The 25,256-nt window shown below is 41.3% G+C and overlaps 1 protein-coding gene and 1 long non-coding RNA gene across 4 annotated transcripts in view; both read left to right on the top strand.

Moving 5' to 3' along the window:
• The window catches only part of LOC123520281 (protein abrupt-like), a 140,260-nt gene extending 130,579 nt beyond the window's left edge, over nucleotides 1-9,681 (top strand). For 2 of the 3 annotated variants that reach the window (XM_045282441.1, XM_045282431.1), the window contains exons 7-8: nucleotides 8,385-8,505; nucleotides 9,230-9,681. In XM_045282441.1, the coding sequence (XP_045138376.1) occupies nucleotides 8,385-8,505; nucleotides 9,230-9,461 (353 nt within the window). In that variant the 3' untranslated portion in view covers nucleotides 9,462-9,681. The other variant, XM_045282446.1, reaches the window with a different exon arrangement.
• Nucleotides 9,682-11,719: 2,038 nt separating this feature from the next.
• LOC123520279 lies at nucleotides 11,720-17,345 on the top strand. The gene is made up of 5 exons (XR_006679215.1): nucleotides 11,720-11,862; nucleotides 12,107-12,207; nucleotides 16,405-16,527; nucleotides 16,683-16,916; nucleotides 17,248-17,345. It is a non-coding gene; the product is annotated as an uncharacterized LOC123520279 (long non-coding RNA).
• The last annotated feature ends 7,911 nt before the right edge of the window (nucleotides 17,346-25,256 follow it).

The following is a 25,256-nucleotide window of genomic DNA, read 5'->3' as shown; positions in this document are numbered from 1 at the left end:
TATAGAACAATCAAAGTTGACTGCAGTATTCCAACAAACACACACACACACACACACACACACACACACACACACACACACACACACACACACACACACACACACACACACACACACACACACACACACACATGACTGGGGTTCGATTCCCCGGCCAGGTGGAGATATTTGGGTGTGTCTCCTTTCACGTGTAGCCCCTGTTCACCTAGCAGTGAGTAGGTACGGGATGTAAATCGAGGAGTTGTGACCCTGTTGTCTCGGTGTGTGGTGTGTGCCTGGTCTCAGACCTATCCCAAGATCGGAAATAATGAGCTCTGAGTTCGTTCCGTAGGGTAACGTCGGGCTGTCTCGTCAGAGACTGCAGCAGATCAAACAGATCAAACAGTGAATTACACACAAACACACACACACACACACACACACACACACACACACACACACACACACACACACACACACACACACACACACACACACACACCGGTACACCCGGTAGCTCAGTGGTTAGGCGCTGGCTTCACAAGCCAGATGACCGGGTTCGATTCCCCGGCCGGGTGGAGATATTTGGGTGTGTCTCCTTCACGTGTAGCCCTGTTCACCTAGCAGTGAGTAGGTACGGGATGTAAATCGAGGAGTTGTGACCCTGTTGTCTCGGTGTGTGGTGTGTGCCTGGTCTCAGACCTATCCCAAGATCGGAAATAATGAGCTCTGAGTTCGTTCCGTAGGGTAACGTCGGGCTGTCTCGTCAGAGACTGCAGCAGATCAAACAGATCAAACAGTGAATTACACACACACACACACACACACACACACACACACACACACACACACACACACACACACACACACACACACACACACACACACACACACACACACACACACACACACACACACACACACACACACACCCGGTACACCCCGGTAGCTCAGTGGTTAGAGCGCTGGCTTCACAAGCCAGATGACCGGGGTTCGATTCCCCGGCCGGGTGGAGATATTTGGGTGTCTCCTTCACGTAGCCCCTGTTCACCTAGCAGTGAGTAGGTACGGGATGTAAATCGAGGAGTTGTGACCTTGTTGTCCTGGTGTGTGGTGTGTGCCTGGTCTCAGACCTATCCCAAGATCGGAAATAATGAGCTCTGAGCTCGTTCCGTAGGGTAACGTCTGGCTGTCTCGTCAGAGACTGCAGCAGATCAAACAGTGAACACACACACACACACGTCCTGGTGCAGCGAGGCAAATGGGCAAGCCTCTTAATGTGTAGCCCCTGTTCACCTAGCAGTAAATAGGTACGGGATGTAGCTCGAGGGGTTGTGGCCTCGCTTTCCCGGTGTGTGGGTGTGTTGTGGTCTCAGTCCTACCCGAAGATCAGTCTATGAGCTCTGAGCTCACTCCGTAATGGGGAAGACTGGCTGGGTGACCAGCAGGAGACCGTGGTGAATTACACACACACACACACACACACACACACACACACACACACACACACACACACACACACACACACACACACACACACACACGGGGCCACACGAACATAAAGCCCTGTAAAACTACAACTAGGTAAATACACACACTGCTGAGTGTAGTGGTTAGCATGCTTGGCTCACAACCGGGAAGGTCCGGGTTCGAGTCCCGGGAAGCAGTGAGGCAAATGGGCAAGCCTCTTAATGTGTAGCCCCTGTTCACCTGGTAGTAAATAGGTATAGGATGGAACTCGAGGGGTTCTGGCCTCGCTTTCCTGGTGTGCGGAGTGTGTTGTGGTCTCAGTCCTACCCGAAGATCAGTCTATAAGCTCTGAACTCACTCCGTAATGGGAAAGGCTGGCTGGATGACCAGCAGGCAACTGTAGTGAATACACACACATACACACACACACACACACACACACACACACACACACACACACACACACACACACACACACACACACACACACACACACACACACACACACACACACACACAGTTGACAATGAAGATCTATTAGTGTGGGACTCAAGAAATACAAGGGGACACAGCATGAAATTGAAAAAGAACACATTTAAAAGAGACATTAAGAAATATAGCTTTCCAAACAGAAGCATAGAAATATGGAACAAGCTGGATGAAACAGTAGTTCTAGCAAGAAATATTAATGATTTAAAGGCTAAACTGGATGGTATGGAGACAGAACAGCACAAACATAGCTCTTTTCCTGTAAAACACAGCTAGGTAAATACACACACACACACACACACACACACACACACACACACACACACACACACACACACACACACACACTGATAATATGATTATATGAATGAGCATAAATAAATAATAGCCAGAGTGGAGATGAGAATGAGTGGCATGTTAGGTCTGTGTGATGGAGATGTGGTAATGTCTTGACAAAGAGATGCAACTCTCTGCCTGTCATGTTTGTGAATTTGTTACTTAAGCTCTGTATTGGGTGGCAACATCTCTTGCCTTACCAAAATGTTATTTATATATGTTGAATGATAATATTTTGTAAGAAATACATTTATACATATATCATTACTTCGTCATTCCAATTTCTTAGCTTGGCTTTCAAGTGCAAATATTTCAGTTGATTGATAAGATACTCATGAAATTAGTTTTTGCTCAACATGGAGAAACATTTTAAAATACTTTTTTCTCTCTATCTCCCTCTCTGGTGAGTGAATGTATAAGATAGTTTGAAAGATTGGAAAGGCATCTTACTGTTTTCTTGTAACCATTTCACAGTCAGAGGTAAAACTTCAGTCCCTACAATGTAAAGGCCATTAAAGAACTAGTGTCTCTTATTGTGTTTAAAAAAAAATTCTCACATTTACTTTTCTTTTAAAGGCTTTTTACTTCCCACACCACTGCCAAACTACCTCATAGATCTATGATATCAGCCACCTCACATTGCTGTCAGTTTTATATTCTCTCAAAACCAGAATATATAAACAGTGGTACCTCTGTATACATTCACTCTGTAATAAGTCCAACTTCATATATTTCCTGTTTGGAAGTGAAAGAAATTGCTTGGTATACAATCTTTGTTTGGAACTAGTATGGGTCAAAATGAGTCATAACACTGTGCACTACTCTTGTTTACCTCTTTTGAGACAAAGATAAAGTGAGATTAAATTTTCATTTTATTTTATCTAATTACTTTTATACTTAGCATATTTGATAGCATACTTAAATACATAGGAAAACTTTTTTTCCTGAATATGCCCTACTGAAATGGGGATAAGTCATATACCATCAAATTCTGTATGTATTTCAGTATTAAGCATTGTTTAAATTGTTTCATACAGCCCCATTAATGCATGATGTAATGTGCAAATAACAACACGATTCTTTTTCATGAGAATAAATTAATAATTTTCCCTTTATTTCTTATGGGAAAAATTTGTTTGGTATACGTCCTGTTTGTTGAAAGTCTAAGGATCTCTAATGAATTAAGGAAGTACACTGAGGCACCACTGTATTATGTAGATCTTCATCCTCATTGACTTATTTTTCACATTATGTAAGTTTATCAGAAACTTATTATTTGACTTACCACAGTATGTAACTCAAACTACCATTCTGTGGACCAGTGTCTTTTGAATTATTTGTATTAAATTCTGTTCTGATTATGTTTTTGGTAACCTAATCAAACATCTTTCTTTATAGTTTGTAATCTCCACGAATTGGTATTCAAAGGATAGCCATGAGAAGATAATGGAGCTCACATGTTACAATATATGAACAAATGGAGTAGTTATTTCAGAATACAGGAGTCTCACCAGTTCTTCAATTTCTTTCTTCTGGAAAACCTACACAGACCTATTGAATCACAACACTTATAATATATTTATGTTAAAGTGCTTGTTCATGCCTTGTGCATGTTGCTAGTTCTGCTTTTTTTATGTAAGCTGTTTTTCAATGAAGGAGTAATTGCATACCTTACAGTATAATGGTAGACATTTATGCAACTCAGACTTTTATAATATACATACTCATTAACACATACAAAAACTAATTGGCAACATACATTTCTGTATTATTTTGATGTTCTCCTCTCTACCACTTTTATAATGTTCGAATTTTTAATGTCATGCTTAAAGATTAATTTCTTACCTTTTCCAGTGATTTTGTAAAGCTAGCGAAGCAACAGTGGTTGTCGGTTTGGTCTGACCTCAAAGGCTTTGGCAGCTTTTGCCTACTTAATGGTATCTCACATAGCATTTAATGCTACTGTTTTTAAGTGACACTCTTGGCTAGAGTTGTCTCACATTCCATTGTTCAGTCTCTTCATCCTATAGCATTCTGTCTATGGTGTCAGCTACATGGGATCAACTATCACCTCTTAATTGTCTTCCTCTGTTGTGTCAGTGGAACCCAGGGTAGGGTTGGCTATGGTAAGCATCTCGACTGAAGATCCCACAAAAACCGACAGCTAAGATGGCAGTGACTTAAGTATTGAGGGATAGAAATATACTATTACAATGGGATGCTCTATCTTGCCAAAGTCCACCAGCACTGATGGTCACTTTGTGTATAAAGCATGACCAAGGAAAATATGATCAGTACTGTACTCTGAATCTTGAAAGTATCATCAGTGGGTCTGGCTTACCAGTGCAGCTTCCTGGTATAAGGTGCATCAGAAATACAGACAACATTTGAGCATGTTATTAACTGAATGATTTATGTTAGGAAAAAAATAATAAAAACAAGCATCATTTGGCCTTATTCACCCTTAACATTTAGGGAATGCTTCATTGAAACTTGTAATGAAATTAATCCTTTTTGTTATTTCTTTATTTTTGTAGTGTGGGATGGAGTAGTATTCAGAGTGGATTAATGCATGAATGAATGCAAAAATTATGAAAAATGGATAAGATTCCAAGAATGAGATATGTTGGGCTCAATGTTGAAGTAGTAGGGATTGGCATGGAACTTGTAAAACTCCTATTAATAATTCATATCTTGTTGGCAGATACTGCCTGAAGATCAACTGTAGAAAAAAAAAAATTATAGTTACTTAATCATATATTGTGGGAGGAAACTGTGATGTATGATGTGAATACTTAGCCAGATCATGATCACACAAAACAGTGATGAAGATGGTGCTAGAAGTTCATTTAGATAATATGGCAAATGAATATTACTACAGAATGGGTCAGAGCCAATCAGTTTATGAAATGTTTCAGGAATTTTATACCCATTTTACTATTCTTTGACTCAAAAAGAAGAAAGAAGAAAAGTGCAAACATTCTCCCTTTGCTAGTCATCAGCAGCATCTATTCAATCTTTAGTAAATACTAGGATGAAATAACTTATTTTGTTACGAATCTGTGTTTGTCGAACATTTTGTTGTTTACATGATATAAACATACATACAGTCGTACATACATATGTACATGGACTAATTGTCACACAATTTAATTTCTATTTAACAGTAACTAAAAAAAATAGGCAAGCAGTTTTGTCCCACAATAGCCTCAAGCATCACCACTCAGATCTTCAGAATCAATGAAGAGGACACTGTCACTGACAATCTCAGGTATCAAATTGTTTTAAAATCTTTAAAAAAGTCACTGGTACTTCATTAAATAAAACTGATGCTTTTTTCATTGTTTATTATTCTTTCATTTATTTGTTTAGTTATAAACTATGAGATATACCTTGTCAAGAAACTGTATGTACATATTACATATGTATGTACATATTACATCATTCTGAGTCTCATATGTATGTAAATGCAGGTTATGTATATTTTTTATAAGTATTTCTCCTGTGAAAAGTAAACTCTTCTAATATCAATTTTCTTAATATAATCTAATTTCCAAACCATTTGGAGATCATACAGTATGGTAGTGGATTATGAATGCATTAATCTTTTACTCACTCAGTGTTCATAAGCCAGTGTTTCAAAAGGTTTCTTAAAAAAATAATCTTAATAGAAAAGTAAATTCAAAAGCTGGCTGCCATGTGATATATTTTCATAAAAAAATTAGGAATCAGTAGATTGTCAGGAAATATCGTACGTGTGCCCTTCATAGAGCCTCTAACAACCATACCATAGACAATTCTTGAAATCTATCAATATACATCCTGAAAACATGGATGTTAGAATTTGAAAATCTTTATTCAGTAATGCTTTTGAGAGAACTGTATGGAAGAGGCATGGCACATGAGAAATGAGATACAAACATTACTCTTTATTACCAGTCACACATTCTTAACTTCATTCATAATGTACTTGATTAAGTCTTCTTGTGACTCAACAAACAGTGATAGGAATAGAGCAATGCTTCTTACATTAAGTACGTTTACTTACCATTCAGTAACTTTTCTGTTGTTTAGTTTCATTTCTTGGTAGACGTGATGGACCACTAGTGTTGGTCTAATAACTGTAATGAATGTATATTCTGTGATAATAAATGTACTATTAAAAATTGTGCATTTTAGTAACCTTCATAATCATCTGATATATACATAATTTGTATTGGATTTCATTTTTTATGGTCATAAAGCATGCACATGAATATGCATTCATATACTCAGGAAATTTTGCTGTCCAACACTGGACAGGAATGATAGGTCTTGATTCTCAGGTTGTTTTCTTAAAATTACCTGCAATAAAGATTTTATCATGTGGATTACTTTAATCTACAGTTTTGATTGCCCTTTTCTTATTTTCTTTTATTGTTTTTTTTTTTTTTTGTAGAATAACTAATTTTGTATATAATAGCAGTAAGTACTTTGATTGTTTATGATACCATCGTGGGCATTAAATACCAGTGCCAAGCAACCAGAGTTTTGACATTACAGCAACCAACCACACTCTTCAAGGATCACTGGTAATGTAATTGAAGTGCTACTACATTTTACTTACAAGTATGTGTCTATATACCAGAGGAGTGATGTTTCATGTTTGAGGTACAGACATTAGGTTTGAGTCTGTGAATGTGGTGAGACTGGTGTGCTAGAGCAGAGATGGGATGCAGTGGTGAGTGAGAGTACATTTAGAACTGATAGCAAGGATTATGATTATGTAATTGTTAATTTTGAAATAATGCTTGCTGGCATCCCTTAATTTCACAAGAATACTTTTTATTACAGTTGTGTTTAGTTTTCTCTTTTTTATGTAATGAATTTACATGAACGACTGTATCTTCTTCCTTTGAGTTTTTATTACAATATATATGTATCAAATTCAAATATGATTAGAGAGGTATTCATCTTTGATTTGTTCTTGGATGTAATGAAAACAAGATGATGAAATTATAATATGTAACACTGCACTTCCAGAGCTGTGTATAGAAATTATGTTTCTTAAATATCACTCCAATAGGTAACTGATTCTTAGCATACCATGTAAGGATTGATAGAAATTGTAATGCAACAAAGAGATATCTTGATGGTATAGTAAAGTAAGGTTACTCAATATTTTTAATTTGAAAACAGCACAAAAATTTGTTTGGGTTCTATCATTTCCTACAGTTTCAGGCATGATGTGGCTGCTTTTTGATTCCCCAATGCTATTGTTAATTGTCAATTGTGAAAGAAATATGTCTTAACCTAAGAAACATTTTGTGGTAAAGCATTGAGCCAGCATTTCCTGTTTGAGACAACAGGAATGAGCTGGATACAAAGTCAAAGGAAGTTGGCTATTAGACAGAAAGATAATATGTGTAATATCAGGAAACTGACAGCAAGCCACACATAGCATGCAAAGATTTATTATGTTCTTCATTGTATTTGATGATTTTCATCATTGCTCATGCTGTGTGAAAAAAAAAACCATTGTGTTCTCTTTAAGTTCATCATAGTTTGATCTGTGGAAAGATGGGCCACTGAGATACAGTTGTTTATTGAATTGTCAGTAAAAGTTTTATACATGTTTTGTTTGGGAACACTCCAGGAGGTGACCTTGATAGAGAAGCACTCGCCTGTGCCTGCCTGCTTTCTCATCTCTCGTAGATTCCTCATTCCTCCTCTTTGATATCTTTCCTTCACTTGCTGTTCTGTCACACATTTTGTTCCCATATCTAGCATTAACCAAACAATATCAATAGTCTTTTCTTTCTACCTTTAATGACATTTTTTTCACAAGTCATTATAATTCTATTTCTTGAAAACATATCTCATAATTTGATAACACAATTTACCTATTATTATTTCGTGCTGTTATTGTGATGTTCATTTTATCAATGAAAATGTTAAATTGAAAAAAGGAAAAATTGTTATTCAAATCTCTTGCCAGTTACTATCTCACATTATTACTTTATCTTGCACTTAATACTTCTTTATATTTGTTGTAACTGCTTTCCAGGAAACAGTTTTATCTTCACAGAAAGAAAGTGATGACACTTACAGCCTGTCATTCCGCCTGGCAGATATTCAGCTTGCAGTGACAGGAAGCGGAGCAGGTGTGGGTTCCTGTAGCTCTCCATACACTCAGCCTTCCAGACAACGGTGTTACTGTCCTACTTGTGGTCGGATGCTCAGTCAAAGAAGGTAGTTATGTGTACATGAATTTACTCATGAACAATATTGTGCATTTATCTTGTTTGAAGTTACATGCTTGACAGGAAGGGGAAAAGATAGACAGAAAAGAAATAGAAAAATATGTGTCAGGAGTTGAAGTTCTAGCTATCTATATCCCAGGCCATTAGTTCCTCATGGGATGTCACAAAGCACTATTCACTCATACACACATCATACTGCACCTTTTTTGTCTGTCAGCTAATGGACAGTCAAGGAAGATGCAGTTAAGAATAGATAACTAATGATAAAGAGAATGGATTCTTGCTAATTTTCATATCAGAGGTGAAAATAAATACTTCCTATGGAAGCTGGGTATCATTTGACTTGTGTGCCGTGGCCTGGACATCATTATGAATTTATTGTTTTGTGTTACAAGTATTGGGATTAAGAAGAATTTAGGAAATTCATATCCCTGTACTGCTTGTAAGATGGAAGAATTTTAAGGAGTAAGCATCAAACATAAATTGACGCCTATATGGAATGTTAAGTCTTCTTGTCATATGTGCATATCTGAGTAACAAATAGTTTTCATAGTTTTCAAATTATTTTGTCCTTAATACTTAAATGATGCATTTTGATATTACTTATGAAATTGTATGGAAAGATTAGAAAGTTATTTTGTAAAATAAAGAAACAAAATTTTGTCTGGAAACATGAAAAGTCACAATTAATTAATACCTATTGATGCTTACAGAAACCTGAAGCAGCACCTCATCACAACACACAAGATGTCACCAGACGAAGCCACAGTCATTGTGAAGCGCTGCAACCTTGAGCTTCTTATAGATGAGCCAATCCTACAGCCATCACTTCCCCCCATACCACTCCTCCCATCTCCTCCCCTGCCCCTCTCAATAGTCTCCACCATCACGCCTCTGTCCCCACCTGCCATCATGATGGCCACACGGAGTCCTCTCTCTTCATAACCTCAAACTATGTACTTACAACTTAATTTTATCTAAGTTAGTGACACATTGATGTTTTTTACTTGTGTGTTACTATGTTCCTTGGTAGTTTATTTTTTATGTATGTATATTTAATCTACTTAGCTTTCTTCCTGCCAAAGCATTAGTCTGAAAAAAAATTTGTATTGATTAATATTAGGAATACCATTTTTCATGAATAAATACTTTAAATAAATCTGTATTCATTGAAGATCATTGATGTCCTGCTCTCTTAAGGAATTACTGTCAAGGCTAGAGGGTTGCTGAACAGCCTCCAATTTTTAGCATTCCTGCATATTGTTCTTTTGAATATCTTTATTTATTCACCTTTTAATATATAATATTAGATTTCACTAAGCTCCTGGAGTATAGTAGGGCTGTCCATGAGACTATCTCACCTCTGGGGCCTAAAAGTGTAAGGTACTATGTCTGGGTCATCCTGTATGGGACTGACAGCTTGGTACATAGACAGATTGCCAAACATATTACTCACTTTGTTTCTTTAAGTTTGTTTGTGATCTTTTTATAACCCTCTCTTCAATTGCACAGTTTAGCTATCATATACCTGTGCTGATTTTATTCTCCTGTGTAGCTTTCGTATTTCAGAACCATTGTGCTGTTTTGCATTTTGTCTGCCCTGTTCATCAACACTTTGTTGGTGTTCTGTCATGTGCGTATGTATGCTTTGAATTTTGATCTCCTCTATTCCCCTCTAATATAATCTTATTTTCCTTAAAGCTAGATTATACTATGATAACTCTAACCTATTGAAAATCTCTCTCTCTCTCTCTCTCTCTCTCTCTCTCTCTCTCTCTCTCTTGCAGAGCAATACTGAAGGACAATAAACAGTATTATAAATAGAGGAATATACTCTCGTGTCTAGCGCTTCCAAACTGTCATTGTGTGGTATATATATACATATATATATATATATATATATATATATATATATATATATATATATATATATATATATATATATATATATATATATATATATATATATATATATATATATATATACACGCTGTCTAAAGTGCAACATATATACGTAGATTGTAAAATAATTAGATCTGTTGATTTTTTTTTCTTTGTCAATTGGTCACTGCGCTTCTGAAGAAAAAAAAAAAAAAAAAAAAAAATATATATATATATATATATATATATATATATATATATATATATATATATATATATATATATATATATATGGAGATCACAACAATTGAATAGTTAGGCACTGACCACCACCGGAACATGCTATGACCGAAACACTGAGTAGGTGATCAAGTGGACATTTCCTCTGTATCGAATACTTTCTGAGCTCTTTTTCCTGCCAGATCTTTGTGTACTGTACTACATCCTTTATTTTGCCAGCATGGACAGGTGATCAAGTGTCAAGGAGTGGAAAAGTGGACAAGAGTTGGCATTACCTATGGTTATTACTGCTTCCTAACGTTCTTTGTAGAGGGGAAGCTTGAGCGAAATAAGTAACTACTTTCGTTTCGTGTCTCAGACATTCTTTTTTATGCATTATTCTCAAGGATATGATACGTTGTAGGAACGCGGCCCTGCTATTCGTGTTCTATGGACATGTCTATCATATTATTTTGCAAGTAACTATTTCTTTTGTGTTCATACGGCACTTCTGTGCAGGGTAGGATACCATTCCTCGTTTTCAGAAGCGCAAGAAAAAAAAAAAAAAATCAACAGAAGATATAATTATTATTTTACAATCTACGTATATATGTTGCACTTTAGACAGCGTGATATATTCGCAAGAGACGCACATGTAACACCCGTGTCACAGTATGTGACGGCGCCCCAGCGAGCCAGCGACACAGTTGCATGGTGTAACATCGGTGATGTGGCCTTGGCCTTCGTTATCAGCAAGGTAGAGGCTGCCTTCACTACATGTTATGATTTTAATACGAGTTCTGCCTAATGTGTGATTGGATAACACTGCACTCATTTCTCTACATCAGGACATATCATTTGAATAAGAAAACGTGCAAAGCGAGTCAACAACTAAACTAAGAGTCTAATGGCTGCACTGCTCCTTATGGTGTGTGTCTATTCAATGTCCATATTCTTGTCCTTTCCCACAACTTGATAATCTTTAACAACATCTAGCCGGTTATTTGTGGTTTTCAAATGTACTTTTATGACTATTGATGGTTTAGGAAGGATTGTGCATGAACAGTGAGGAAAAAAAAAAAAACAACAACACCGACACTAACTATTTGTCAGTGTTTACTTGGGCCAACTTGCATCAGACCACCCGTGAAGTCTGAAGGGAAGCCACACCATTCACCGAGTTTTTTTATTATTATTTTTTTTTATCAACCCTATTTAATACTTTTACTCCTTGCTACATTAACTGGTAAGCCTCCACTCACATCTTTCTAAAATAGCCACTTTAAGTACTGTCCCTAGTTGTCTCTTTCCCAGTCATTTACGTATTTGCTCGGTGTAGTTTCCTTGCCCTTCCCATGTTATCTACGTAGGATGGAATTATTTGTCAGATATTGAAGTTAATGTATGATAGACTCTACGTAAAAAGATGATTAATCAAAAGTTCTACATTGTTCATGCTTTTCTGCTTTGTATGAATTTTGAAACACGAGAGCGAGACATCGAATGAGATTGTGAACAAAGGAACGAAGCGCTTCCTCAGACCTCGCCAGTCGCCACCTCAGTACGTGCTTGGTGATCGACGTGGGAAAACGTAAGTAGTATGTTTCTTTTTTCTTTAGTGCTTTTAGTACATTTTTAATTTTAGCTTCGTTTTGGTTTGGTCCTGCCCTCTCGTATATTTCATGATGTTATTTTCAATTTTGCTTTTAGCTTTCTTTAGCTCCCGAACGGGCGTGTACACCCTCGCTCCGTTCACCTTGCTGTTATACTGATCAGTGTTGCTATTGGGATTGTAACTCACTATACTACATTCTGCTCTATCTTCATCCCTGCATTGTACCCTGGTGGGCAGTACTGGGTCATGTCGAATTTCGAAAGGTAAGCCTACCGATCATGTTGGGATGTTTTACATGCCGCTTTTCCGTGGGGAGTGTACGGAAAACAATCCTGATGCCGCTAATGCTGATCGTGCCTTATCATCAACTAGTGCTACTAATAGTAATGTTCAACCTCTGCATTTAAGATTAGGAACGATGGTGCTTCAATAGGAGTTACTTGTGGTACGTGCAAGTTAGATGCGGAAGATATGGCATAAGCTGTGACCGGTGTGGGGTGGTTTCACCGATCACCAGTGTGTAGGGGTTACCAGATAATGTAGTTACCAACATAGCTGCCTTCACTGGACATAGTGTGCTATTTGTGTGTACATTATGTAGGCTTAAGACATCCAGTACAAAAGGTTCCAGGGTAAAACTACAGAACCACTGCTTCCCCTTTCCTCTCCCCTTCCCCCTTCTCCCCCCCCAACAAGCTTGGGGGACTGTGGGAATCGGGGATTTTTTTGGGGGAGCCAAAAGAGGCAAGATATGGGGATCCAAAAAAATCTAAGGACAAAAACCTAACCTAACCTAACCGGGAATGGCTGTGCCTCCCGGATCCCCCCCTACAACACTAACCTAACCCTAACATAAACCTAACCTAACGTAACCTAACCTAGCCGGGGGGCGCGGCCCCCCCAGACCCCCCCTACAACACTAACCTAACCCAATGTGACCAAACCTAACCGGGGGTGCTGTGCCCCCCCAGACCCCCCCTCCAACACTAACCTAACCCTAACATAAACCTAACCTACCGTGTCCTTGCTTTGGGGCAGTTTCCCTCCCCCCACACAGGTTCTCTTATAGCTTCACACAATATGCCCTACCTCTACCAATACCCTCCTCACAATACCTTAATGAAAGGATGAAGGTCCTGGCTGGTCCTCTTCTCGATTGTACACTGACTTGCATCGCGGGAGTGATGATTTCCCAGTTATCAAATTCGCAACCTTTACAACTAGTCACTGGTGGCCATGGCTGAACTGCGCACGCAGATCTCTGTGCACCTGTCTGCCCAGCTGTGCCCCACCTACAAATACATATAGCAAATTCCCATTGGTGCAGCTCGTGGTGTTAAGAGGTGGTGACACGTCATTGGACAAAAGAACTATAGACACAATAAGAATCCTAATCACCAGTTACCCACAAACCCCAGCTAGAAACAAATGCAAGTCAGTGTACTGCTCATTTCCGAGTGTGATGGAGCTCCGTGGCTCGCAGCAGCTTGCTGGACTTACAGAAAACTCGCCGAACACACCACATTTGAAGGCTTGTGTACGACACACTAAGGCCGAACACTCACCAAAACTCTCACTGATTGTAAACACGTTACATATACTGCACTGTGCTATACGTATTATACAGATCGGCGTGGAGCAGTGATTCTAGAGAAGAACCGGTTCCAGACTTCCATCGACGCTGATAATGACCTGGTGATTGCTATGAAACAGTTGTCAGTTGTTTGAAATGGGATCTCTGTGGTGCAGTAATAAACCTAATAGCTACAGTTATTCCTTCCACAGCTCAGGCCACTCCAGCTTTGGCTAGAACCTATGGTAGCTTGTTTAATGATGAATTGGATTCTAGAATTGATGAATAGGTAAGAGAGGCAAATGAATGAGAAAACAGGATGGAGAGTGTTTGTACGTGGACTTCCTGACTCTGTCAGTGTCAAGTTAGGGATATGTTCTCCAACAAATCTCAGTATCTCCTACAGAGAGTTGTCAGACTTGAGGAGATAGTTTGCACTGACCAGAGGAGAGGACTTTACAGAGGAAGGTGACTGATGGTGATGACAGGAGAGCCATTTTGACTGAGTCTCATAAATTAAAGAAAAGTGACAGCTTTAAATCAGTGTTCATTCATTGGGACTTAACATATAAATAGAGACAGTTCCTATGTGCCTGGAGGGAGTCAAGTAGAGTTGAACAGTAATTCTCAGCACCAGTTTTCATATTTGTACTTAGCACATGTTAACCTTAACTCTATAATTAATAAACTTGATTATCTGTATCTTATTTTGCAAAATTTCATTATTTCTATACTCGGCATAGTGAATTCTGATTGCTCTCTTCTGTTCCTAACTCTTTTATTGATATTCGTTCTTAGAAACAAATTACAATGCTTCAGGTAATGTTCCCAAGCATGGCACATGTCTGTATATAAAATCTATTAAGTGCATTGAAACTAAGGTCCAGATTCCAAATATTATAGCATTTCATCTTCCTTACTTTGATATTTGTTATATATATATATATATATATATATATATATATATATATATATATATATATATATATATATATATATTTATTTATTTATTTATTTATTTATTTATTTATTATTATTATTATTATTTTATTTATTTATTTATTTTTTTATGACCTGTAGCACCTGTAGGTCTAAGTGAAGAGTATGAGAAGCACTGTCCAGCTTCCACCCATTAGTGGCACAGGCAATTTTATTTGTAGTGGTGTAGTGTAGTGTATATTAAGGCCCAACTCACCACCCAAGTGCATCTTTGGTGTAAGGCAAATACACCTTCATCTAGAACCTGGGTATCATGGTGACATGTACAGAAGTAACTTTAAATCGCTTGACAAATGACAAAAGTTTCAGGGCGGCACTTGGTGGGATTTGAACCTACGCAGACCCCCCCTTCTAATTCTGTTGTAGATGATAACAGTTTCATTAGTTTTCTTTTTTACTTTTGCTTGGGTAAGGAGGCACTAGTGATGGGAGATTTCAATCTGTATACCATACAGTGGAAAAAAGATTTTGATATGTAATGTCCTTTCTTATACTGACACAGTTTTTCTTATGTTTTATGACATTGGAGTTGTCTCAATGGGTGACTGAATCAACTTGTTACTCTTCAGATAATATTCTGGACCTCATTCTAACTAGCTATTGATGATGACAGCAGGGCATGTACAAGTACTGCCTCCTTTACTTAATTGCAGGCACAGTCCAACCTTTTGTAGTTATATTTTCTAGGCAATATAGGATAACTTTTGTTCTGAGCAAGCTCTGGAGTACAGACTTTAGCACAGGGAAAACTATTCTAATGTCTCCAGATTTAGCTTTTATGGATAGGAACTTTGAGTTTGATTTTCTAAATGTGAATGCGGTGTCCTCTTGGCTAACACATTAACATCCCTAGTGGAGAAATTTGTCCCAAAAGTGCAAGCCCATAATCATTCTAAATGTGAAGTTAATCCTCCACATTTACTTAAGAAGACCAGAAAGTCTTTGTAGACCAATTTTATAGTAATTCATTCTCATTATGGTAGGAATTCTTTGGAAAGATGCTTCACTGAGACGTTTCCACGTATTTAATCATCAATTCAGAAGTTGTGTCTCGAGTAGAGTATAAAGCATTTATGATAATTAACTTATCTACTACTAATAATAAATTCTTCTACTTGTATAATTATATGCTGTAGGAAAGTGGAAGCTGGATGATGGCAGGGTTGTTAATGATACTGGCAATGGCAAATACTTTTACATCAGTATACACTAGTCTTTCCTGAGGCCCATCAGATTTATCTTGGTAATATTAGAGAATTTGGAAATAACCCCTGATGATACCAAGACACTGCTCTCTTACTTAGATGTGACTTCATCCATGGAGTCAGATGGTATTCATCCCTATTTGCTTAAATCATGCAAGTCTGAGCTTGCTTACCCTTTATGTTGCATCTTCCTGAAGTCCTATAATACTAGCACTTTGCCCTCCATTTGAAAGAGATCCTCTTTTTCTTGCATTGCTCTATTACGAGTATTAATTATTGTTTAGATAGTGAATTATAATATATTCTTCTCCCATGCCAAAATGTAAGTTATATTAAAATGTATTTTATGTCTCAATTTAGGAATATTTTGCCACCACTGCCACTTTCACTCCACAGAACCAGCAGTCACTGTGTTGCTACATGGGACCATCAGCTCAGACTTCTGAAGGAAGTTTGTGCCAGGCTATCCCTTGGTAACACTGGTTTGAGGTGATGCCAGGCACCCCAAAGAATATCAAGGTTGGTGCTGGTGCTGCTCAGGATATTGTCCAAGTACCCCTTTGTCTTATTCCTTATCCTTAGTACCTGTGAAATAGTGCTTTATTTCTCAGACTTCTCACAATATTTCATCAAATCTTTGGAGTGACAGTTCTAATTTATCTTTCATCTTGCAGAGCTCCTGGCAGAAGGAAGAAGCATAGCCCTGGAGTGTAGGACTACACCGCCACTCCATTGGCTGATCTTAGCTGCAGAAGGGGAAATATTCTCTTCTCTTGGCCCTTACCCATGAAATGCAGGTGCAATGAAGTGGAACATGGAGGAGACAAGGGAGAATGACACAGGCTCAAAGCCGAGTGTGAAGTGGGGAAGATCAGAGCAGGAGTGTCTGCCATTCACCTCACTGACATGTATGCCAACCAACCACCTTAAATCCCGAGATGGAGTTTAAAGTCTCTCTCTCCATTCACTGCATGTTTTATCCCTCCCTTGTAAATATTATTATTCCTCTTAACTGATAAGGGAGAAAAAATATATGCCATATTTCAGAGGAAATTTATTAAAAAAGAAAACTCCAAGTTTTCTTTTTTAAGGGAGAAAAAGTATATGCCATAATTCCAGAGGAAATTTATTAAAAAGAAAAAAAAAACGGAGTTCTCTGTACTCTTAACACGATTAAGCTCAGTTTGTCACAAATTAGTGGCTAAAACCAAGTCTGACGTACATTTGTTATTTCCACAGGTGTTTGTGCATGGATGGTAAAGGAAATCTTGTCCACGGCTGACTGAAGACCTACAGAGATGCTACTGCTGCTTGATCTGGATGCTACAGGTGGCTTGAGGCAAGTCTTGTCAGATCCTGTAGAGGATAAGAAAACTGCAAAACAGTGTAAAACACCATCTTTCATACTACTAATCCCCTATATCTTGATCTTGATCTTGATGTTACAGGTGACGCAGGAATTACTTTTGCGTCAGGCCTTTGTATCGGCAGCGCCTGTAAGGAAAATACGAAAAAACACAAATAACAAGGAGGACAATCCTCATCTTTCACACCACTAGTTCCTGCATCTAGCACGCCACATTCTCTCCAGGAACTCTTTCACAGCCTCAATCATCCTTCCATTCGTCTCCCCACAGAGTCCCAGCAGCACCACCATCCATTCCCTTCCTGTCATCTCCACTCTGTCATGCCCCAGCTCCCTCAGCACCACTTGCATCATCTCATACCTGTCTCTGGCATACTTCACACACTCCAGCACCACATGCTCCACCGTCTCATCCTCCCCCATGTCACACATCTGGCACTCTTTGCTGCGGGACTCAGACCATCTATAATTCCTTGCATTCACATCCATGCACTGTGCCCTAGCTTGGAAGAGAAGATCCCCACCCAGGCTTCCATCATACCACTTTTCATACATTGGGGCCTCTTTCTCTCTATACCATTCCAAGGTACTCTTTTGCTCAATCCTATTCTTCCAGTCACTCAGTCCCACACCTTTCACTACTGTCTATCTCACTCCTCCACTTCCTTACACCCCATTCTCTACCATCTCCATTCCTATCATACTCCAGTCCTTCTCTAAGTGCCTTCCTTCTACCAGCTGAAAAGCCCAACTAGCTATTAGGCCACTCTTCACCACCATCCTTACACACTTTTTCCCCCACTTGCTACTCCTGACATTCCACAGAAACACTTTTCTCACTATTCTAGCATCATTCATTCGCTTTAACCTAGCCTTATACCGTAGGGTTGCTTATACATACCTTTCTCTAAAAGTGCTCCAACCCATGTCTCCCCACTAAGGGCCTCTACTGCTGCATATCTAGGTGCATTTAGTGCCATTCTTGCAACTCTATTCTGCCCTATTTCTAACTTTTCTAGTTCACTTTTCATTCCATGCAGTATCCATACCATACATGATGCTCAGAACAGCCACGCTCTTCCAAACTTCTCGCAGCACGTCATATTTACTCTTTGCTGCACTTCCTAGCCGACCTACCCACTGACTCACCATGCTTATCTTCTCATTCTTTGTCTTCACGCAGCCAACCGGACTCATCCACATCCCCAGGTACTTGTATTCATCTGTCTTTTGCATCTCGTTCTCACCTTGTCTCCACACGTGAGTTTCTCTCATCCTCTGACCCATTCACAACCATTACCTTGCTCTTTTCACTGTTAAACCTCACTCCAAAGTCTCTTCCATACCCATCTACAACATCAAGCAAACTTGGAAGCTCTTCTGCGACTCATAACAACAACATCATCTGCATACAAGAGCACGCATATCTTATCATTCCCCACATTTACATCTGCATTCATTCTCCTCAATCTAGCAGCCAGTTCCTCTGTATATAAGCTAAAGAGGGTTGGTGATAATAATATGCAACCCTGCCTAACTCCTCTTTCACTCTTCACCCAGTCTGTCTCTACATCTCCTAGTTTATACTTCGCTCTTGTATCCACATACATACTTCGCACTATGTTAACTATCTTTGCACTCAACCCAATCTTTTCTAGCACTCTACCTAGCATTTCTCTGTTCACCCTATCATATGCTTTCTCTATGTCTAGAAAACCTAAGTATAACTTGCTTACCATCTTTCTTCTTTCTCTCAATCAATTCATTCACCACAAACATAATGTCTTCAGCTCTCCTGTCCACACGGAACCCATTTTGCGCTTCACCTAACACTCCATCTCTCTCAATCCATTTACACAATCTTTCATTCAGAAATGCACTGAACACTTTTCCTACTGTGTTAACTAATGCAATTGGCCTGTAGTTTTTCAATTCATTCTTACTCTTGTACCCTCCCTTATGCAGCAAAGTCACCCTGCATTCATTCCACATTCTCGGCACTCTCTCCTCCTCTCACACCTGGTTAAACAACTCAGTCATCCTATCAATCACAACCTCTCCTCCATTTTTGTACAATTCATAAGATATCTCATCCGGCCCTGCTGCCTTCCCATTCTTCTGCTTCTTCACACATTTCTCCACCTCCTCCCTGCTGATCCTTTCTCTCCAGTGTCACACGCCCTTCACCCACATCAAAGACCTCACCTACTCCTCCAATCTCTTTTATTGCCCTTCTCATTTCTTCCTTATCAGTCACCACTGCCACATTCACCTTCAGGCTCTCCACATTCTCACTGTCAGGCATTCCCTCACCCCTCAGGAATCTGTACCATTCACGACCACCTTCCACACCTTTCTCTCTAAGGGACTGAATCACACTTTTCTCACATTTAACTTTAGCATTCATTATCTTTCGCTTTGTCACTCGTTGCTGACTCACATACGCTGTCCATGCATTCAGGTACTCACTTTCAGCCTCCTCACTCTCATGTCTCCTCTTTCTTAACTGTCTGCACACCCTATTCAGTCTCTTCCTTTCCTTCCTAGCATCTCTAATCTCATCATTCCACCACGGCCTACTTTTATGCTTTCTAGTACTTGTTCTTACATACCCTATCTGACTGGCTGCTGCATTCTTCACATTCTCTACAAATCTGTCGTGAATTCAGTTCATCCACACCATCTTCTCTCACTCAAGTCCACCTGGAAATTTTCCCATCCTGCATCTCTCAACCTCCACTTTTTCCTCTTGACCTTGGCATTTGTTCCATCTCTTCCATTCAACTTACATTCTAGCACCAGCATGTTATGGTCTGAGACTGTCAATCATCCCTATATCCAGCATGGTCTCCCCCCCTCTCTCTCTCTCTCTCTCTCTCTCTCTCTCTCTCTCTCTCTCTCTCTCTCTCTCTCTCTCTCTCTCTCTCTCTCTCTCTCTCTCTCTCTCTCTCTCTCTCTCTCTCTCAGTCAGGTGGGTGGTTTTCTCTCTTTTTTTTTTTTTTTTTTTTACACAAATCAATACATAGTTGAAGAGTATGTTACAAAATATTTTTACATATGATGTAGCACTTTACAGGCTAAAGGAACATTTTTAGTGTTCCCTATCTAAAAGCCTAACTCTAAATGTTTTTAACAATTGTTACTCTGGTGCTTATGGCAACCAGATGTTCACACTTCTTGAATTGCTGCAGATTCATTTCACTGAAGTCTATCTGTGCAGCAATTAAAGTGTTCCACAGTTTACCATAATGGTGAACGTACTGACGTTGATGGTGCCAAGTACGGCATCGGCACTGAAATAATTCACCAGGCATTAAAGTGACAGCCCGGGTGGTCACTTGTGCCCGCCGCAGGGGCTGGCGGAGAGCTTGGAGATGCGGGATTCGCTGTTGCTGTATTTTGTACATCACAGCTAGGCCGCTACGTCCCTGCGATGCTGAAGGAGTGGAGCTTTGGCTCATTTCTGGCCCCACTGTCCTTTATGAGCCTCACTGCCCGAGCCTGTACCCTGTCCAACAGGGAAAGATGCCTGCTCGCCGCTCCTCCCCACGCAAGACACGAGTACTCCAGGGAGGAACGAACTTGAGCCTTGTACAATATCTCCAGGCCTTTGTCGTCAAGGAGCCACGACATCCTCCTGAGTGACGCCAGCTTACCCGAGGCCTCCCTGGCTAGACGCTCTATGTGGTGCCTGAAGGTCAGCGCAAAGTCATATGTGACCCCCAGTACATCCATCTCGTCTTGCCGCCGTATAGTTTTCCCCTCAAGGCTGAGCTGAAGGGGCGTCCTCGACCTTGAGATGATTGTCATTTGTGTTTTGTTTGGGGCAAATTTTACTTGCCACTTGCTGCCCCACGACACAATGCGGTTCAGGGTAACGTTCATGTGGTCGGCCGTGGCAGTCTCCTCCCCTGAGCTGAAGCTCTGAGCCAGCGTGAGGTCATCAGCATAAGCTCTTACACTGGGGATTAAGTGCAGGAGGTCGTTTATGTAGATGTTCCAGAGCAGGGGCCGAGACAGCTTCCTGAGGAACACCTGCTTTACTGCATGCTGTTCAGACTCTTGGCCATCAATGACTACTTTGAGATTCCTTTCTCTTAAGAAATCTCCAAACAGCAACAAGAGGGTCCCATCCATACCTGCAGCACGGAGCTTTGCAAGGAGGCCTGCAGGCCACACCTTGTCAAAAGCCCCTTCGATGTCAAGGGCAACAACTGCAGTGGCCTTGCCTGCGTCCAGAGCAGCACTCCATTCCGAGGTGAGCAGCAGGTGAAGGTCAGCGGCCGATCTGCCCGGCCTGAACCCAAACTGCCGACTACACAGTAGGTGGTGCTTCTCAAGGTGCTCTGTGACTCTTGAGGCCACTATGGACTCGAGTACCTTGCTGAGCACAGGCAGCAGGGACACCGGACGATAGTTTTTGCCACTGTTCTTTCGTTTTCTTGTGTACTGGCACAACACTAGCCACTTTCCAGATACTTGGCCACCTGCTGGTCCGTAAGCACTGATTGAATATCGTAGAGTGGGTGAGCCAGCTCATCAGCACACTGGCGAAGAAGGCGTGGGCTAATGTTATCAGGACCCACTGCTTTTGTCACATCAAGGTTTGAGAGCACTGCCTTCACTTCCACTTCACTCGTTGTGGCACATGATAATTTTTCTTTCACTATGTTTGGTAGTGGGGGTGGAGATCTTTTAGGGTCGGAGACGCACATCTTATCAGTGAAGTGCTTGGCCAGGAGGTTAGCTTTATCTCGGGCAGACTGCGCTATTGTGCCGTCATCCCGGTGGAGGGGAGGAATGGTGTTCCCCCTAGACACACCTTGTTGCTCCTTAACAAGACTCCACCAGCGTTTTGACCCCACCTGGCCGCCCGCAGCTTCCTCTTGAGATCAGTCACCCATTGGTCAGAGGCCCACTCTTGAGTAGCCCTCATGTGGTCGGTTGCCTCCCTGTGTCGCTGCCTGTTCCATGCTGTGGGATGCCTCTTAAAGGTGAGCCAGGCACGGTACTTTGCGTCAGAGGCAGCTCGACATTCTGGTCCAAACCAGGGTTGGTCTGATGCCTTGGTTTGGTGTGTGGAGTGGGGCACCCAGCGGTCCTGCAGGGTGTGAAGCAGCTCTGTGAACTGCCCCACCTGCTGGTCAGTGTCTCCACATAACACTTCATCCCAGTCAGTAGTTTTGAGGGAGGCTCGCATAGCCTGCCAGTTTGCCTTCTCCCACCTCCACAGTGTTCGAGTGTAGCACTCCTCACGCGGCCTCTTGAAACTAATCCTTGTGAGGACTGCCACATGGTCCGAAGTGCCCACAAAGTCTAGGGAAGAACACTGTATGGTATCGGAGGAAGGTCGGTCACGACTGGATCGAGGATGATCCAGAGCGGTGAGTGGGAAAGGTGACATAGTTGTGCAAGTCGTGCACAACCATGAGTGTGTTAAATGCCTCACTCACTGTGTTTTGGTTTAAGTCACCAATTATTATCACATTTTCACACTTATTTGCTACCATCATTGCGTCTATATTCACTGTCAGGTAGTCAATGAGTAAAGTGCCTTGTGACGGGGGGCGATAACACCCAACACACAATAAACCTTTCCCGTTTCTGTCAGTGACTTTTAACACTAATAATTCAAGCTCCTCGGGCACAGGCTTGGCTGGTTCAATGACCTTAACATTGAGCGTTTCTTTGTAACAAAAGGCCACACCTCCACCTTGGGTAGATCGGTCCTTTCTTTGCCAAGCCGAATATCCGCGCACACGAGCATAATTCACTGGCACACTAACATCTAAGAAAGTTTCACACACAAAAGCAATGTCAGCACGGTGTTTAATAATCACATTATGCGTGAGTTCACCGACGTTGGTGTGAAAACCTCTTAAGTTTGCCGACACTATTTTCACTTCACTAGCGGCCACCTTGGTGTAGTTGTGTGAGGTGTTGCGGGGCGGCTCCATAATGGAAAGCGTGGGGTGGAGGGGAGAAGGACCAGGGGTGCTGAGGAATGGGAGTCCCTTGGGCCAGTGCTGGTCCAGCTGTCCTCGCTGTGTGTGAGTGCGGTTGTTGTAGTTGCCAGGCGACAGTTTTCAGTGCATTCAGTGTCTCCTGGTTACTTTCCCTCACTGCCAACACTAATTCTTGTTGTCTTTGGTCAGCTAATCTTGTTTTGCAGTTTTGAGAGGAGTGAAAGCGGCCGTGACAGTAATCACACCCTTTTCTCGGGCACTGATCTCGGGTATGGCCCCAGCGCTTGCACTGCGGACACTTCCGTGCCTGCTGCTGCTGCCTAGAATGTAGTTGTTGCCTCGGCTCAGCTGCCACTTCTCCAGAGACGGTGTTACTTCTAACTGCTGGTTTTCTCCTCTGTAGGTGTCGAGGGTGAGGACGAGAGTTCTGAGCTGCTTGTTGAGGATGACTTTCCCTTCCTTCCACACTCTCACTCTCACCACCATGAGCAGGTGCTGGTTGCTGCTCCTCAGCTGATTCAGGAGCAGGTTGGGGTGGGTGTGGGGTGAGGTAGTGGTACTGGATATTTGAGGAGGGAAAGAGATGTCGGTATCCACGCCAGGTGTGTGTTCTCTGCCTTCCCTGGGGAAGATAAGTCCAGCCTCACGGTCAATGTTGTCAGGTCTCGCTGTACACGCTACAGACCTCTGTTCAAGTCCTCGCTAGCTCGTGTGGCCAGTAATGTGTCCACTACTGACAAAGCCTCCACTAACACACTCCTTTTATCCTCCAGGTCAGCAGTTACTTGTCTGTAGTGTGTCAATTGTGCATTACTAGAGGCTAGTTCCTTCCGAGCTGTTCTTAACAAGGTCACTAGTTCCTCCTTCTGTAGGTCGTCCAAACCGTCCTCGTTGGCCTCTTCAGTCTGGGGACTCTGGGCTGTTGTATTGGTTTGGTGTATGTCTGCCTCAGTGATGCGGCTGGTGAACGTCACTGAGTCACTAATTCCTGCCAATCCACGAAGATGTTCTGTGTTGCCACATTTAAACTCTGCCTCGCCACCCAAACAGCGTGCATGACATAAGTTAGGACAACTTTCTGTGACGCACTGCTTGTCTGATTGTAGATTTACCTTCCGACCACACACTGCACACCAGAAAGCAGGCCTGTACCCACAAAGGCCTGTGGGTCTTTCAATAAGACGTGACAGACACTCCGTAACCATGCTTGTAGGGTGTTGGTGGAGTTGGGTGCAGTCAGCAGGTGATGGTGGTGGTGACAGCTGCGGCAAATCGCGGTGGACGTAGGGTTGGGTAGGGTGCGGTCAGGTCAGGTCAGGGTCTCGGTACTGGAGTTAATTAACTCTGGTTAAGGGGGTGTGTGGGTGCTTGGGGTAGATTCCCAGGGGATTTATATCCTCCGTGTAGAGTGCAGTATCAGGACGTGTAGGGGGTGGAACTGTACATTGTACACTGACACAACACTGAATCTCCGCCGTTGCACTTTACTGACACAACACTGAATGAATCCCCGGCACTGTTAATGGAAGGCACCGGAGAACACCGAGTACGGATAAGAGGACACCACAAGGGGTGAGCGGAACAAAGACTGAACTCGTCACTGTAGCCCCTATGGCCTTGCAACACTTCACTGTCACAACGCTGTTCACTATCACAACACTGTTCACTATCACAGCACTGTCTGCAGATGAGATGAAACCACGTGCAAATTCTATCCACAGCTACGGAGCGACCTGTGAACACGTCCTCTCTCTATGACCTCTGACCTGACTCTCTTCTCTCTCTCTCTTCTCTCTCTCTCTCTCTCTCTCTCTCTCTCTCTCTCTCTCTCTCTCTCTCTCTCTCTCTCTCTCTCTCTCTCTCTCTCTCTCTCTCTCTTTCTCTTCTCTCTCTCTCTCTCTTTTTCTCTCTCTCTC

This window comes from Portunus trituberculatus, chromosome 46 (genome assembly GCF_017591435.1).
Source record: "Portunus trituberculatus isolate SZX2019 chromosome 46, ASM1759143v1, whole genome shotgun sequence".
NCBI classification, from domain to species: domain Eukaryota; kingdom Metazoa; phylum Arthropoda; class Malacostraca; order Decapoda; family Portunidae; genus Portunus; species Portunus trituberculatus.
Note: the sequence above shows the minus strand (reverse complement) of the source record. Positions and strands in the feature narration are given on the sequence as shown.